We start from the raw sequence: 16,789 nt of genomic DNA on the forward strand, positions 1-16,789 counted from the left end.
TACCACTGGAGTTTGTATTCCAACACCCCCCCCAACCCCACAATGACTGTATGGGTTTCCTCCCACAGTCCAAAAATGTACCTGTTGGTAGGTTAATTGGTTATTGTAAATTGTGGATCAGGGGAACTGCTGGGCGGTGTGGCTCAAAGGGCTGGAAGGGCCTATTCTGCACTGTAAATCAATAAATAAACAAACAAACAAATAGACATCCCAGTATTCTGAGGCTGTGCCTCTGTCTCAGACAATAGGAAACATCCCCTCCACATCCACTCTATCCCGGCTTTTCAATATTCGATGAGAACCCTCCTCATTCTTCTAAATTCCAGTGAGTACAGCCCCACAGCCCTCAAACACTCCTCATATGTTGATTCCTTTATTCTCAGAATCATCCTCGCGAATCTCCTCCAGAACCTCTTCAATGCCAGCACATCATTTCTTAGATAAGGGGCCCAAAACTGCTCACAATACTCCCAGTGCCTTATAAAACCTTGGCACTATTGCATCTTTGCTCTAATATTATAGTCCTCTCAAAATGAATGCTAACATGGCATTCACCTTCCTCACTACTGACTTAACCTGCAAATTAACCTTTAGATTCCGCACAAGGACTCACATGTCCCTTTCACCTCTGATTTTTGAATTTTCTCCCTGCTTAGAATATAGTCTACAATTTTATTCCTCATACCAAAGTGCATGACCATGCAATTCCTTATACTATATTCTACTTGCCACTTCCTTGTCCATTCTCCGAATCTAAGTCCTTCAGAAGACTCCCTTCTTCCTTACAGCACTTGCCCACCACCACCTGTCTTCGTATCATCTGCAAACTTGGCCACAAATCCATCATTCCGTTATCCAAATCATTCACACATAACGTGAAGAGAACAACACCCACAACTGCAGAACACTACTTGTCACTGACAGCCAACCAGAAAAGGCCCTCTTTTCCCCCACTCTGCCTCTTGCCAGTCAGTCCATCTTCTATCCATGCTAGTATATCTCCTCTAATACCCATGGGTCTTGTTACGCCGCCTCACCTGTACGCCAACTGCCTCATCCTCTGACCCATGACTTGGGTTCCCAACACCCTGCCAAACTGGGTTAAATCCTCCCTGCTGCAAACCTGCCTGCAAGGATATAGGTCCCCTCACGTTCAAGTGTAACTTGCCTTCTTTGTATAGGTCATACCTTCCCCCGACGTGATCCCAATGACCCACAGATCTGAAAACTTTCCCCCTGCACCAATTCCTCAGACACATATTCATCTGCCAATTTAATCTATTGTGCATATAGATGTGGCCTCCTGACCCAAGAAGGACATAGTCATAGTCATACTTTATTGATCCCGGGGGAAATTGGTTTCTGTTACAGTTGCACCATAAATAATAAATAGTAGTATTACCATAAATAGTTAAATAGTAATATGTAAATTATGCCAGTAAATTATGAAATAAGTCCAGGACCAACCTATCGGCTCAGGGTGTCTGACCCTCCAAGGGAGGAGTTGTAAAGTTTGATGGCCACAGGCAGGAATGACTTCCCATGACGCTCTGTGCTGCATCTCGGTGGAATGAGTCTCTGGCTGAATGTACTCCTGTACCCACCCAGTACATTATGTAGTGGATGGGAGACATTGTCCAAGATGGCATGCAACTTGGACCGCATCCTCTTTTCAGACACCACCGTCAAGGAGAGTCCAGTTCCATCCCCACAACATCACTGGCCTTACGAATGAGTTTGTTGATTCTGTTGGTGTCTGCTACCCTCAGCCTGCTACCCCAGCACACAACAGCAAACATGATAGCTCTGACCACCACAGACTCATAGAACATCCTCAGCATCATAAGGCAGATGTTATAAGGACCTGTCTCCTCAGGAAATAGAGACGGCTCTGACCCTTCTTGTAGACAGCCTCAGTGTTCTTTGACCAGTCCAGTTTATTGTCAATTCATATCCCCAGGTATTTGTAATCCTCCACCATGTCCACACTGACCCCCTGGATGGAAACAGGGGTCACCGGTACCTTAGCTCTCCTCAGGTCTACCACCAGCTCCTTAGTCTTTTTCACATTAAGCTGCAGATAATTCTGCTCACACCATGTGACAAAGTTTCCTACCGTAACCCTGTACTCATCCTCATCTCCCTTGCTGATGCATCCAACTATGGCAGAGTCATCCGAAAACTTCTGAAGATGACAAGACTCATATTCCAAATGACAAGACATTTGGAATAGAGGAAGTGCAATAAAGATTACCAGCTTGATTCCTGGGATTGATAGGAAAGGTGTTCTTGTCCTATGATCAGACATAAAGAGTAATGGGTATACACTCCCTGGAGTTTAGTAAAAAGACTGCTAATCTCACCTAAATTGAAAATTCCAATGCTTGTGATGGTACAAAGTTTGTAGATGCAGGGATGATATTTCCCCTGGTTGGGGTGTCATAATCTCAAGATAAGACTATTGAGGAATAAGCAATATTGCCTCATGCACAGTGAATTTCTGGAATGTTGTGCTCATGGGTGCTTTGGACACACAAAGTTTTGGATATAGAAGGCAGAGATGGCTAAATTTCTGGATATTAAAATGGTGTGTGCGTGTGCATGCATCAGGCTACAGAAGAAACTGGAAAGAAAATTGTGTAGCACAGAACAAACCCAAAGTTACTCAAAAAATGTTAAATAAAAATAAAAGCTTAACTGGGATTATTTAAATGCAGGTAGCATTTTCAATAAGATGGATGAGTTGACAATCAGAAAACATCACTATGACCAACAGAGATATGGAGATAAGGTGACCAGGACTGGGTGCTCATCGTTGTAGGTTATATGATATTCCAAAAGAGAAAGGAGGTAGGGTGGCATTTAATTAAGGAAGGTATCAAAGCAGTGTTGAGTCAGAATATGGGCATGCATTGGGTTGAAATCAGGAAAGACCCAACTGAGAGCAGCTTATAAGCCCTCAAAATGTGATCTCTCAACAAGGTGAAGCACAAATGGGGAAATTTTCAGTGCATGTTCATGAAAATGATTCCAGGAATGAAAGGCTATCATATGAGGAGTGTTTGATGGATCTGGGCCTGTACTTGCTGGAATTTGGAAGAATAGTTGGGGGGGGGGGGGGAGTAGAGATCTCATTGAAACTTAACGAATATTGAAAGGTATAGATAGAGTGGATGTGGAGATGATGTTTCCTATAGTGGGGGAGTCGAGGACCAGACGGCACAAACTCTGAAAAGAGGGACACCCATTTAGAACAAAGATGAGGAGGAATTTCTTTCGCCAGAAGGTGGTAAATTTGTTGACACAGGTGGCTGTAGAGGCCAGGTGATTGGGCATTTTTAAAGCAGAGGTTGATAGATTCTTGATAAGTCAGGCCATGAAAGGTTACGGGGTGAAGGCAGGAGAATGGAGTTGAGAAGGAAATGTATCAGCCACAATGAAACTGCAGAGAAAACTCAATGAGCCAAATGGCCAAATTCTGCTTCTATGTCTTATGTTTGAAGGGAACTACAATTGTCATTAAAAATTTTAATTTAAATATTGATTGGACGAATTGAATAGGCGTAGCCATTGAAGAATTTTTAAAATGCACCAGGAATTGCCTCTTAGGACAGTATGGCATGGAACCTCCAGGAAAGAGGATATTCAGATTTGGGTGTGGGTATTAAGGGATAATTAATAAAAAAGAAATGTTGCACTTAAAAATATTCAAGGAAATAGTGACCACAGTATGATAGAATTGCCGATGCAGCTTGAGGGTGAACACCACAGAACCAAAACTACTGCCTTCAACTTAAATAATGATATGAAGATGAAGTTGTTCTTCAAGAAGGTAAAATAAGGGGAGCTGTAGCTGGTTCATAATATCCCAATTAGAAACAAGGATTCCATGAAAAAGAGGCACAATTTGTAGTTACATAGGAGATCAAAGCAAATGCTAAATTTAAAAGTAGGACATACAAAATAGTAAGGGTTAATGGGAGGCCAGAGGATGGGGCAATTTTAGATTCCAAAAAAGGGGCCAAGGAGCACACAAGGGAGAACACTGATTTTAAGAGAAGGATTACATGTAATGTCAAAACAGTCAGTTCCTGTGGATATATAAATAGGAAAGTGGTAGTTTAAGTATGTGTGGGACATTTGAAAAATCAGGCTGGTGAATTAGTCACAAGAAACAAATAATTAGCAGAATCAGAATCAAGTTTAATATCACTGGCATATGTCATGATATTTGTTAACTCAGTGGCCGCAGAACAATGCAATACATGATAATATAGGGAAAACTAAGTTATTCAATTACAGTAAGCATATATATTTATATCAAATAGTTATATTAAAAATGGTGCAAGAACAGAAATAACATATAAAAAATGTGAGGTAGTGTTCCTGGGTTCGATGTCGATTTAGGAATTGTATGGCAGAGGGGAAGAACCTGTTCATGAAACGCTGCGTGTGCCTCTTCGGGCATCTGTACTCCTTCCTGATGGTAACAATGAGAAGCCGGCATGTCCTGGGTGATGGGGGTCCTAAATAATGGATGCAACCTTTCTGAGGCACTGCTCCCTGAAGATGTCTTGGATACTACAGAGGCTAGTACCCAAGATGGAGTTGACTAATTTTACAACATGCTGTAGCTTTTATTGAACCTGTGCAGTAGCTCCCCCCCATACTGAATAGTGATGCAGCCTTTCAGAATGTTCTCCATGCTACAACTCTAGAAGTTTGAGTGTTTTGGGTGACAAACTAAGTCTCCTCAAACTTCTAATGAAATATAGTCACTGTCTTGCCTTTTTTATAGATGCATCGACATGTTGGAACCAGGTTAGATTCTCAGAGATCTTGACACCCAGGAACTTGAAATTACTCACTCTCTCCACTTCTGAACCCTCTGAGGATTGGCTTGTGTTCCCTCATCTTACCCTTCCTGAAGTCCACAATCAGCTGTTTGGTCTTAAAGACATTGAGTGCAGGGTTGTTGCTGCGACACCACTCAACTAGCTGGTATATCTCGCTCCTATACGCCCTCTCATCTCCGTCTGAGATTCTACCAACAATGGTTGTATCATCAGAAAATTCATAGATGGTACTTGAGTTATACCTAGCCACACAGATATGTCATTTCAATCTTTTTTAGTTTTCAATGTGGAGGACACTGAAAATATCCTCGAAAACAGATAGACTAATGTCAAATAATGGAGGAACTTGTAAAAAAAAAACCCTACTAAGGATATGGGTTAAAGTGTTAGAGATATGGGACTAGAATTAGACAAAAGCCAGGATACAATGGCCTGAACCCAAAGACTTTAAAGGAAGTGACTGAAGAGATCATGCACCCATTGGTTGGAACCTTTCAAAACGCACTCATTTCTAGGAGGGAACCAGAGATTGTAAAATAACCATTGTTTTAAAAAGGAGAGAAACAGAAGTTGGAAACTATAGTATAAAGGCTATTGTTGGTAAAATGCTGGAGTCAATAATCAAAAAGGAAAAAAAGTTAATCAATTTAGAAAGCTCAGTGTAATCAAACCTAGCCAATATGGTTTATGAAAAGATAAAACATGTTTGACAAGTTTGCTCAAATTGTTTGAGGATATAAGGAAAGTCGTTAAAGGGAAACCTGTCATGTATTTAGATTTCTAAAAGGCGTTTGGAAAGAAGGTGATGCACAAATTAAGTGCTTGAAGAATTGAGAAGTGTTTTAGCGTATGGATTAAAAACTGGGTGTCACACAGAAAGTAAGAGAATTGGAAAAAATTGGGCTGGAGGGATGAAACGAGGGAAGTATCTCAGGGATCAGCTCTTCGCCTTCAATTGCTATTTATTTACATTAATGCCCTGGAGGAAGAAACAAAATGTACAGCTTCCAAGTTTGTCAGTGATACAAAAATATGTGCAAGGACATTGTGTTTGTGCAATAGGATAGTGAATGATTTGTTGGAAACCTGCAAATGAATTTTACATGGAGAGCATGTTCCTGCATGTTGGTGAGAGAAATCAAAAGGTAGATTATCTAAAATAAGACTGCAATTGAGTGAAGCACAGAGGAATCTATGTGTTCAAGTACATGTATCACAAAAAGAAAGCACGCAGATCCAACAAGTATTTGAAAACAAAGGGTATCTTGGCCTTTACTGGGAACTGGTTGGAGTCATTGACCAAACAACAGATATAGTACTATTAGTGACAGTCTGAAGATGATTTATCAGTCAAATTCTTGGGACAAGAGGGTTGTCCTTTCAGGAGCCACATCAAAGTTGCTGGTGAACGCAGCAGGCCAGGCAGCATCTCTAGGAAGAGGCACAGTCGACGTTTCGGGCTGAGACCTTTCGTCAGGACTAACTGAAGGAAGAGCTAGTAAGAGATTTGAAAGTGGGAGGGTAAGGGGGAGATCCAAAATGATAGGAGAAGACAGGAGGGGGAGGGATGGAGCCAAGAGCTGGACAGTTGATTGGCAAAAGGGATATGAGAGGATCATGGGACAGGAGGCCCAGGGAGAAGGAAAAGGGGGGGGGGAAGAAACGCAGAGGATGGGCAAGGGGTATAGTCAGAGGGACAGAGGGAGAAAAAGGACAGAGAGAGAAAGAATGTATGTATATAAATAAATAACGCTCTGTCCGCCAGAGAAAGCAGGATCTCCCAGTGGCCACACATTTTAATTCCACATCCCATTCTGATATGTCTCTCCATGGCCTCCTCTACTGTAAGGATGAAGCCACACTCAGGTTGGAGGAACAAAACCTTGTATTCCGTCTGGGTAGCCTCCAACCTGATGGCATGAACATTGACTTCTCAAACTTCCGCTGATGTCCCACCTCCCCCTCATACCCCATCCGTTGTTTATATACACACATTCTTTCTCTCACTCTCCTTTTTCTCCCTCTGTCCCTCTGACTATACCCCTTGCCCATCCTCTGGGTTCCCCCCCTCCTCCTTTTCCTTCTCCCTGGGCCTCTTGGACCATGATCCTCTCATATCCCTTTTGCCAATCACCTGTCCAGCTCTTGGCTCCATCCCTCCCCCTCCTGTCTTCTCCTATCATTTTGGATCTCCCCCTCTCCCTCCCACTTTCAAATCTCTTACTAGCTCTTCCTTCAGTTAGTCCTGACGGAGGGTCTCGGCCCGAAACGTCGACTGTACCTCTTCCTAGAGATGCTGCCTGGCCTGCTGTGTTCACCAGCAACTTTGACGTGTGTTGCTTGAATTTCCAGCATCTGCAGAATTCATCGTGTTTGTCCTTTCAGGAGGCTGGACAGTTAGATTCTGATTTTGCTAAAGATTAGAAAAATGACAGGTAACCTAATTGAAACTTATAGGATCCTTGATTTTAAAAGAGGCGAGTTTCATGGATTTCTCTTCAGTTTCATGTAGCAGGAGCCAAGACTTGATGGAGATGAGGAAGATTTCAAAAGAGGTGATTCTCAAGATTTTGTTCAATTTCACAGTGCAAGAGCAAGCCTCAGAGCAGGAGACGGGAGATTTTAAGAGGTGAATCTCAGGAATTCCTGTTCAATTTCATGTAGCAGGACCCGAAGAGAACTAGCAGTCAGCAAGTTGTCAGCTGATAATTGATTGGGCAATCAGCTAATTGGCAACAGCACAAAATAAATGTTAGGGTCAAGCAGAGCAGCCATTGTGACAGTGGGCCAATACTTGAGTGGAGTGATGAGGTTTGGGGTGAAGAGGAGTAGTAAATGGCCTAAGTTATTGGAGTGAGAGCAGATATTTAAGAAAAAATGGCTTCACAAAGAAGGAGATCATACACACAAGAAATTCTGCAAATTCTTGGGCCAAAAAACCTCAGGTCTCCACTGAAATATTGGCCCACTGTTGCAATGGCTGAACAGAGGAGATGACATAGGTCAGAAAAGGTAAGGTTTTGCTGCTAGCATTGTTTTGGCTTTGGTTCAGGAGGTTTCAGTCAGCAACAGCTAAAGAAGGTTCCGGTAGGTTATTTTCACACCACATGGTGTGCTGGCCTTCATTAGTTGGGGGTTTGAGTTCAAGAGCCACAAGGTACTGTTGCAGCTCTATAAAATTCTGGTTGGACCACACTTAAGAGCATTGTATTCATTTCTGGTCCCCTCATTATAGGAAAGATGTGGAAGCTTTAGAGAGGGTGCAGAGGAAACTTACCAGGATGCTGCTTGTCTTATGAAGAATGAGTGAGCTTGGCATTTCTTTGGAGGGAAGGAGAATGAGGCAATTTGATCGAGGTGTATAATCCATTCAGCAGCATAGATAGAATGGGCAGTTAGCACCTTTTTTCCAGGGTGGCAATGGCTAGAGGTCATCCATTTAAGGCAGGCGTTCCCAAACTGGGGTCCATCGATCCCTCAGTTATTGGTAGGGCCCATGACATAAAAAAGGCTGGGAACCCCTGATTTAAGGTGAGTGGAGGAAAGTTTAGGGGCGATGTCAGAGGCAAGTGTCTTTTTTTTTAAAAAAAAAGGGGTGGTGGGTGCCTAGAATGCTCTGCAGGGAAGGATGGTAGAGGCTAATACAATAGGAGCATTTAAAGTAACTCTTCGATAGGCATATAGATCTAAGGAAAATGGAGAGTTATTGGCTGTGTAAGAGAGAAGAGATGGATTAATTGTGGAGTAGGTTTACGTACATTAGCATTACATTATAGGTCAAAGAGCCCATGCTAAGGTGTACTGTTCTGTGCTCTACAGGGGCCTGACAGGATGGATGTTGAGATGTTTTCAGTAATGGGAATCATGAACTAGAGGACATAACAGTATAAAAGCAAAATAAGGCACTGGAAATTTAAAACTTTCAGTATCGTTAACCCACTCTCTTAAAGCTGCAACTGATCTCAACCCACCTATATTCGCTCAAACTATTCCATTATGCCATTGGTGGGAGAAAGCTATTTAAGATTTTAACTGCACTTCTGAATTCTGTAGGCTTTGGGTTGGTACTCACTTTTTTTTTAAACAATCTACATCAACTTTATCTGTACTTTTAATACATCCTAATGTACAATACAATAAAAGAAATCCCAATGGTTTGGCACTTGGATCTTACTTATTACCCTTATCACTACAAACTTACTCTTCAAGTGTTGGCAAGGTCAGCCATATGTTACTCAGGGCATGGGTTGGGTGTGTGTCCAAACACGCACCTTGGATCCCGGCTCAAAATCTGGACCCGAGCTCTAGCCAGAGACTTTAGGAACACTCCCTACAACACAAGCTTAAATTCACTGGTCCTAATTTCTGTGCTTTCTTTAAACTCTTCATGTTCACTGAAAACTTCATTATAAATGTGCAAAATGTTAAACGTGTAGAGTAAAATTGTTTGAATTATCTGAGTATGGGAATGGCCCCAAAAAGCAGGATTTATTGGTGTTCTGCTACAAGTCCTTCCAACATAATATGTCATCAAGTTCCCCCAAGGCCTTGTCACTTTTCAATGAGTGCTTTCAAATACATTTTACATTTGGCATTGCTGATGAATTTCTCTATCTCCACTGTAAATATAACATTTGAAAGAAAGCATTTGCTTCTGAGTGGGCACACCAACTTTATACATATATTAGTTGGTACTGTACCAAGGCCATACTGTCAAACAGATACATCACTGTGGCTCATGTTAAGCATGTTACAAGCTCTCCTGGACTTAAAAAAGTGGAAAATTAAACATTCTATCTGTGGCGTGCTCTGATAGAGAGTTATTAGAAGTACTATTTAATTTTTTAGCAGGAGACAATATAAACTTGCCTTCTTCCCGGCACTATTAACACATGTTCTCCTCAGGCACAACTACCAACCTGGACTGTGTCTACAAAATCATAGAGCACAACAGTATAGAAACAGGCCATTCAGCCCATCTAGTCTGTGCCAAACTAGTAATCTGCCTGGACCCCAGGTTGGGAACCCCTGCTCCTAAGTGAAGACCCCCCCCCCATGTTCTCCTTAAACATTTCACTTTTCACCCTTAACCCATGACCTCTAGTTCTAGTCTCATCCAACCTCGGTAGAAAAAGTCTGCTCACATTTACCCTATCTATACCCCTCATAATTTTTTATATCTCAATCAAATCTTCCCTCAGTCTTCTATGTTTTAGGGAATAAAGTTCTAACCTTTTCAATTTTTCCCAAAAACGTAAGTCCCGGCAACATCCTTGGAAATTTTCTCTGTAGTCTTTCAATTTTATTTACATCTTTCCTGTAGGTGAGTGACCAAAACTACACACAATACTCCAAATCAGGCCTCACCAATGTCTTATACAACTTTTACGTAACATCCCAAACTTCTGTATTCAATACATTAATTTATGATGGCCAACATGCCAATAGCTTTCTTCGCAACTCTACCTACCTCATGCCAATGACAAGGAATTATGGAACTAATGCTCTGTTCTCCCACACTCCTCAGCACCCTACCACTCACTGTGTAAGACCTACCCTGGTGGTCCTCCCAAAGTGCAGCACCTTACTGCATTAAATCCCATCTGTCATTTTTCAGCCCCTTTTTCCGGCTGGTCCACATCCTTCTGCAAGCTTTGATAGCCTTCCTTGTTGTCCACTACACCGCCAGTCTTGGTGTCATCTGCAAATTTGCTGATACAGTTTACCACATTATCATCCAGATCATCGATAAAGATGACAAACAACAATGGACCCCGCACTGATCCCTGTGGCACTCCACTATCCACAGGACCCCAGTTAGAGACAACCATCAACAACCTCTCCATGGCTTTTTCTGCGAAGCCAATGTTTATGTACTCCATATTACTAACTCATCTTGAATGACAAGCGACTGAACCTTCTTGGCAAATCACCCTTGTGGGACCTTATCACAGTCCTGTAGACTGCATCCACTGCCTTGCCTTCACCAAATTTTCCTGGTAACTTCCTCGAAAATCTCTAAATTTGGTAAGACATGACTTAACATGCACAAAGCCATGTTGTCTATCCCTAACCAGCCCCCGTCTATCCAAATATTTATATATCCAGTCCCTTAGAACGTATTCCAGTAAATTTTCCACTACTGATGTATAGGCTCACCAGCCTATATTTTCCTGGTTTATTTTTAGAGCCTTTTTAAAACAAGGAACAATAACTATCCTCTGATCCTCTGGCACCTCATCCGTGGCTAAGGATCTTTTAAATATCTCTGCTAGGTTACCTGCAAATTCTGCATTAGCCTCCTTAAAGGCCTGAGGGAGCACCACGTCAGGCCCTGGGGATTAACCCATCCTAATTTGCATCAAGGCATCAAACATCTCCTCCTCCGTCATCTGTATAGGGTCTATCATCTCACTGCTGCTTTGCTTCACTTTGACAGATTTTGTACCAGTCTCGAGTAGATACAGATGCAAAATTCAATTTATGATCTCCCCTATCTCTTTTGACTCCATGCGCATTTCACCACTCCTTGCTCTTTTGCTTTTAATATATCTGTAGAAGTCCTTAGGATTTTCCTTCACCCTGTCTGTTAGAGCCACCTCATGCCTTCTTTTAGCCTTCCTGATTTCCTTAAGTATTCTCTTGCATTTTTCAAACTCAAGTACCTCATTTGTTCCTACCCACCTATTCTTGCTATGCACCTTTTTCAATATCTCTCAAAAACCAAGCTTCCCTAAAACTGTAATCCTTGCTTTTTATTCTGACAGGAACATATAAACTCTCCGCTCTCAAAATTTGACTTCTGAAGGCCTGCCACCTACAGAGTACACCTTTGATAGAAAACAATCTGTCCCAATCTAGACTTGCCAAATCCTTTCTGATACCATCAAAATTAGCCTTTCTCCAATTTAGAATCTCAAACCGAAGACCAGACTTATCCTTCTCCATAATTATCTTGAAACTAATGGCATTATAATTACTAGACGTTATCTTGTAACCTTTACATAGCATTTAGAACAAGAACTGCTTCATGTACAAGAACTCTCATGAGAGTCAATGTGCAATGATTCATGACTAAACAGATGCTTTATTTGATCATAAACTCACTTAAGTGAGTGTCAAATTGAAGATACACTGCCCCAGAATTATGCATCAAAATACATGATACAAACTTTGGTTTTTACAATTTGAAACAGAAGGGAGCTGTGAAGGGATGAAAGCTGATAAAAGAATCTTGTCACTGTGGACACAGCAATTTTAATTAAGTTGTTCTGAAAGCTGGAAACTAAAACTAGGTTGGAGCTATTCCAGTCAATTCTTGCATTACAAAACTTTCAAATTAACTAATTGTGAAAATGTGAATGTTGTTGGAGAGGAATTCTCACAATCTACCAAATTCAGAGCTTCCTATTAAAATATTAGAATTGTTTTTCCAAGAACTCTAACCTCTTCATCTCCCGTTCTGCTCACCACTGAGACAGATTTCGTTATGTCGCTTAGTATTTGCTTCAACACCAGGTATCAGCCTTTGTCTAGTTTATGCTCCTGTGAACAGCAATGTGATACCAAAAAAACTACAGTGCTGAAGGTGCTATGTAGAATCAGATTATTATTAACAACTTGGTTTAACCTGAAGGTGAAGTAGAATAACGATTGTCCACTGCTCAAACAATACATTCTACAATTAGCTTCAATTTTCCTTGGCTGGAAATGTCACATAAATAAAATTGCCATTTATTTTCATTTCCATATTTGGACTCTGGGTGTCCACGTCCGGCTTACTAAATACTACAATCAAACCAACTATCTGGCTCAGTATTTCACCAGTTCTCACTATTGAAAACCATTACCTTTGAGTTTCAGTTGATATGTTTAAATATGTTATGTATTCTTCCCAGGAGTAAACAAATCCACAATTTATTCATTCTCTGGTTGATAAGTGAAACATCCAATTACTAAAAAGCTGGTCTCTGCATTTGCAACATTTGGAGCTTATAGAAATGGTACTGAGCTAGTTCTATGTGGTCACAGAAACTCAACTAAAAACTTGAGGGAATGAAGTGACTTAACAAGATGTATTAGATAGAAAGTGTGACAAAATTACCTGCACTGTGATAAAGAGTGCTAGCATCTTTGAAGTAATGAGGTAACAATCGCTCCAGTAAAAGCAGTACATCTTCCAGCTCTTCTAGAATTCCTACAAGCAGGTAATTCTCATTCATGTTCTCTTTAGCTCTCTGTAGAGCCCATTCCCCTGGGTCTCTATAAAAGCAAGTCAGAAGATTGAATCAAAGCACAAATAGTTAGTAACCCAGGTACTATATTTAAAAATTGAGTCATTGTAATTAACAAACAGAACAAAAAGTGCAAACAGCTATACTACCCATGTTCCCATCATTACTTTTTTTCCAGGTGAAAAGTTTTGTATTTTCCTGGAAATCTATGGGTTGGCACATTTTCTATAAAGGAATGCCAATTTAGATGACAAAATTAGTACAGTTGGAGGTCATAGATCTTTAATAGATCAGTTATATAGCAAGGAAACAGGCCCTTTTGGCCACTGTCTGTGATGATCATGAGCACCCATTTACATTAATCCTAAAATCATGCCATTAAGTTGTTCCAACACTCTGATCAACAGATTCTACCCAGATTCTACTACTCCAGGAGCCATCTACAATGGCCAAATAATCCAGAAACCCATACATCTTTGAGAAAAGAGAGGAACTGGAAGAAAACAAGTCACAGTGAGAACATGAGAAAATCTGCAGATGCTGGAAATTCAAGCAACACACACCAAATGCTGGTGGTACTTCTTCCTATAGATGCTGCCTGGCCTGCTGCGTTCCACCAGCATTTGGTGTGTGTTGCTACAATGACAACATGCGGACTCCACAGTCAGCATATTTTGCCCTTCTTGGTTCAGCTATTGTAATAATCAACACCTATTCCCACTACATGTCCCACAATAGGATTTAACTGACTCTCCTTTTTCCTACCAAGAGTCCATTGAGTGTCGTGAAGTGGTTTCTATTGTCAATCCTGAACTAGCACCTGCTGCTTCCCCATAAGATTCCACTACCAGAAAAATATTTCCCTGCCTTTTCAGCATTTTGAAAGGACGACTCCCTCGTCTGCACTTCCACCACTGCTTACGGCTCCCTGCTGTTTGGCACTTTCCCAAGCAATTACATAGAGTGCAACACTGTTCTATTACCTCTTCCCCTCCTAACAATGTTCTTCCAATCCACTGGACTGTACTGGGTGTCCACAATGGGACCTCATTGCTCTACATCGACGAAACTAAAGATTGGGTGAGCAAATTGTAGAACACCTTTTTCTCAGTCCTTAGAGGGGACCCAGAGCTTCCTGTTCTCTGCCACTTTGATTCTCTGTCCTATTCTGACTTGTTTGTGGCTTCCTGCACTCTTACAAGGCCCAGCACAAGCTCAGGAACATTACATCTCCACTGTTGTTTACAGGACTTAAAAATGAATTCTCCAACTTTATGTAACACACCGTTTGTATAACCAGCTGTTCTTGGTTACAATCCTTCCCTCCCCCCTCCTCCTTTTTAAAAAATAACCAAATGCTATACAGATAACAAAACACCAGCATCATATTACACCAGAAGTTCCCAACCTGGGGTCTATGGACTCCTCGGTTAATGGTAGAGGTCCATGGCATAAAAAACATTTGGGAACCCCTGCACTACATAGACAAAGCAACTTAACTTACTGTGATTGCCCCATTATCTTGATCTATTTCAGAAATTCCTTCTCTTCCACTTATCACCCACCCCCATCTCTCTGCTACCTTGACTAACTTGTTTTGCTTTCAGTTCTGATGAATGGTCCTGGACCCAAAACACTTTATACAAATAATATCTGACCCACTTAGTTTTTGCAGGATTTTCTGTTTTTACTTCCAATCCTATCCCTGCTATGGATTGGTTTAAAATTTTAGGCTATGTTTCCAGGTCCTAAATATCCTATTGACCAGGCAATTGTTTCTATCTGTCCTTACAAAGACTTTCAAAACCTTGAGCCTCAATTAAATCTTTACTGAGTGTCTAAAATGCTAGAGATTATAACCGCAGTTTGTGAAACACCCCTTCAAACTTTAACCCACGTTTCTTATAATCTAGTCCGCAAAACTACTCATAATGGTCAAGGGTTTTCTATGCTGTGGGATTCCTTCTACACACTCCTGTACAAGGCTACGTGGATGCTAAGGACAGCAGCTTAGTTATCGATGCCATTTTAACAATCTACTTTTCTGGGACCGAAGTTTCATTAGATTTGCTTTTTTAAAAGATTTCCTTTAGAAAACATGTGTGGTCTCTATTTCCGGTTTGGTTCTTACACAATCTTATTTTTCCAGCTTCATAATTCTATGCTTCCATCTACATGATTTACAGTATTGCTTATCTTAGTATCATGAGGGAATGTCCATTTTGGGCTCCTGGTCATTCACAAATTCATCAGTTTAGATCCCAATGGAATAACATTCTGTCCATTTCAGTTTTCTGCTATTCAAACACTTTTGACTAGATCAAAGTTGTTAACTTCATGAATTTAAGATACTCATAACTTACAAGGCACTTTATACATTTTCTTCTGAAAACAAATGACACCTATAGACATTCAACTGTCCACTACCTCAGTCACTTCAAAATAATACTAAGTTTATCTCACCTGCATTTGGGATGCTGCCCACAAAAATAAGGGATAATGTAGAATACTCTGGGATTGTTGCATTCAGGGTAATTTTCTAAAATGCAGTCATTGATATCCTGCAGTACAAGGAGAAAAGATTAAAGATAAAACAATGTAGAATCATTTAACTACACACTGCAGGACAATAGTGTTGTCTTTTTGCCTCAGTGGGAGCCCTCGCATACAACTATCAAACTGATCCTGTTTTCTTGCTCTCAGAGACTGTAAGTTTTTCCCTTCCATCTGTTTTAAATAACTGATTCAGGGTACTGCATTCTAAATCATAGTGATATGTAATGCAACACTGTTAGCAACACAGTTTCTTCTTAATGATCAAAATCATTCATGATAAGACCCATAAACCCATAGGAACAGATTTAAACAACCATTTCAACTTTGGTAGAAATTTTAGATACCACACTGTGTATGTAACCAGCTTGGGTTCCTCTGCAATCTAAATATGCCTATCAAATCAAACTTCTTTAGTCTTCTAAATTCAAGCAAATACAACTGTTTTTAAATCCTAGAATTATTCAGTGAATAATTACAACAAAGAAGCCACCATATTCTGCAGTGTGATTCAGTGGCCCAGACTCTTTCCTCCCCAATCCAATTCTCCGGTCTTCTCCCCATACACTTTTGACACTCTTACTAATCAAGAATCTACTACTCTCCACTTTAAATATACCCAATGACTTGGCCTCCACAGCTAACTATGGCAATGAATTCCATCGAATCGCCACTCTCTGGGTAAAGGGATTCCTCCTAATCTCTGTTCCAAAGTGACGTCCTTCTATCATGAGACTGTGTTGAAAACATCCTCTCTATGTCCACTCTATCCAGACATTTTAATACGGAGTAGGTTTCAATGAGATCCCTTACACCCCAACCCCCGCACTTAATTTTGAACTCCTCCATGAAATATCTCCTTTGAATTCTCTAATGCCAGGAGTGCACTTCTCCATGTTTCTTATACAGTCTCAGCTTCTTCAAAGCTTTGGTGTCCCTAACACAATAATGCTGAAAGCAATATTGTACTTGAGGCTTCTCTAGACTTTGGCTAAAACTGTGACTACTTTGCAATAACGAAACGGGTTTTACATTGGCATCATATAAATGTAACTCTGTTTAAGTAAACATTGATATTGACTTTAATGTCTGGAAGATTTAAATAGTTGAGAATTACAGATTTTGTGAATCTTTTTTCATAATTAT

At 40.7% G+C, this 16,789-nt stretch overlaps 1 protein-coding gene across 3 annotated transcripts in view; it reads right to left on the reverse strand.

The window, feature by feature from the left end:
- The window catches only part of usta (uronyl 2-sulfotransferase a), a 92,859-nt gene that overhangs the window by 15,002 nt on the left and 61,068 nt on the right, over positions 1-16,789 (reverse strand). For all 3 annotated transcript variants that reach the window (XR_010018975.1, XM_063056312.1, XM_063056313.1), the window contains exons 6-7: positions 15,554-15,651; positions 12,961-13,118 (exon numbers count right to left, since the gene is read on the reverse strand). Coding sequence is in view for 2 of the 3 variants with exons in the window: in XM_063056312.1 (XP_062912382.1) it covers positions 12,961-13,118; positions 15,554-15,651 (256 nt within the window). In the remaining variant the exon portion in view is untranslated. The remainder of the gene's footprint in view (positions 1-12,960; positions 13,119-15,553; positions 15,652-16,789) is intronic.

This window comes from Mobula hypostoma, chromosome 8 (genome assembly GCF_963921235.1).
Source record: "Mobula hypostoma chromosome 8, sMobHyp1.1, whole genome shotgun sequence".
Lineage (NCBI taxonomy): Eukaryota > Metazoa > Chordata > Chondrichthyes > Myliobatiformes > Myliobatidae > Mobula > Mobula hypostoma.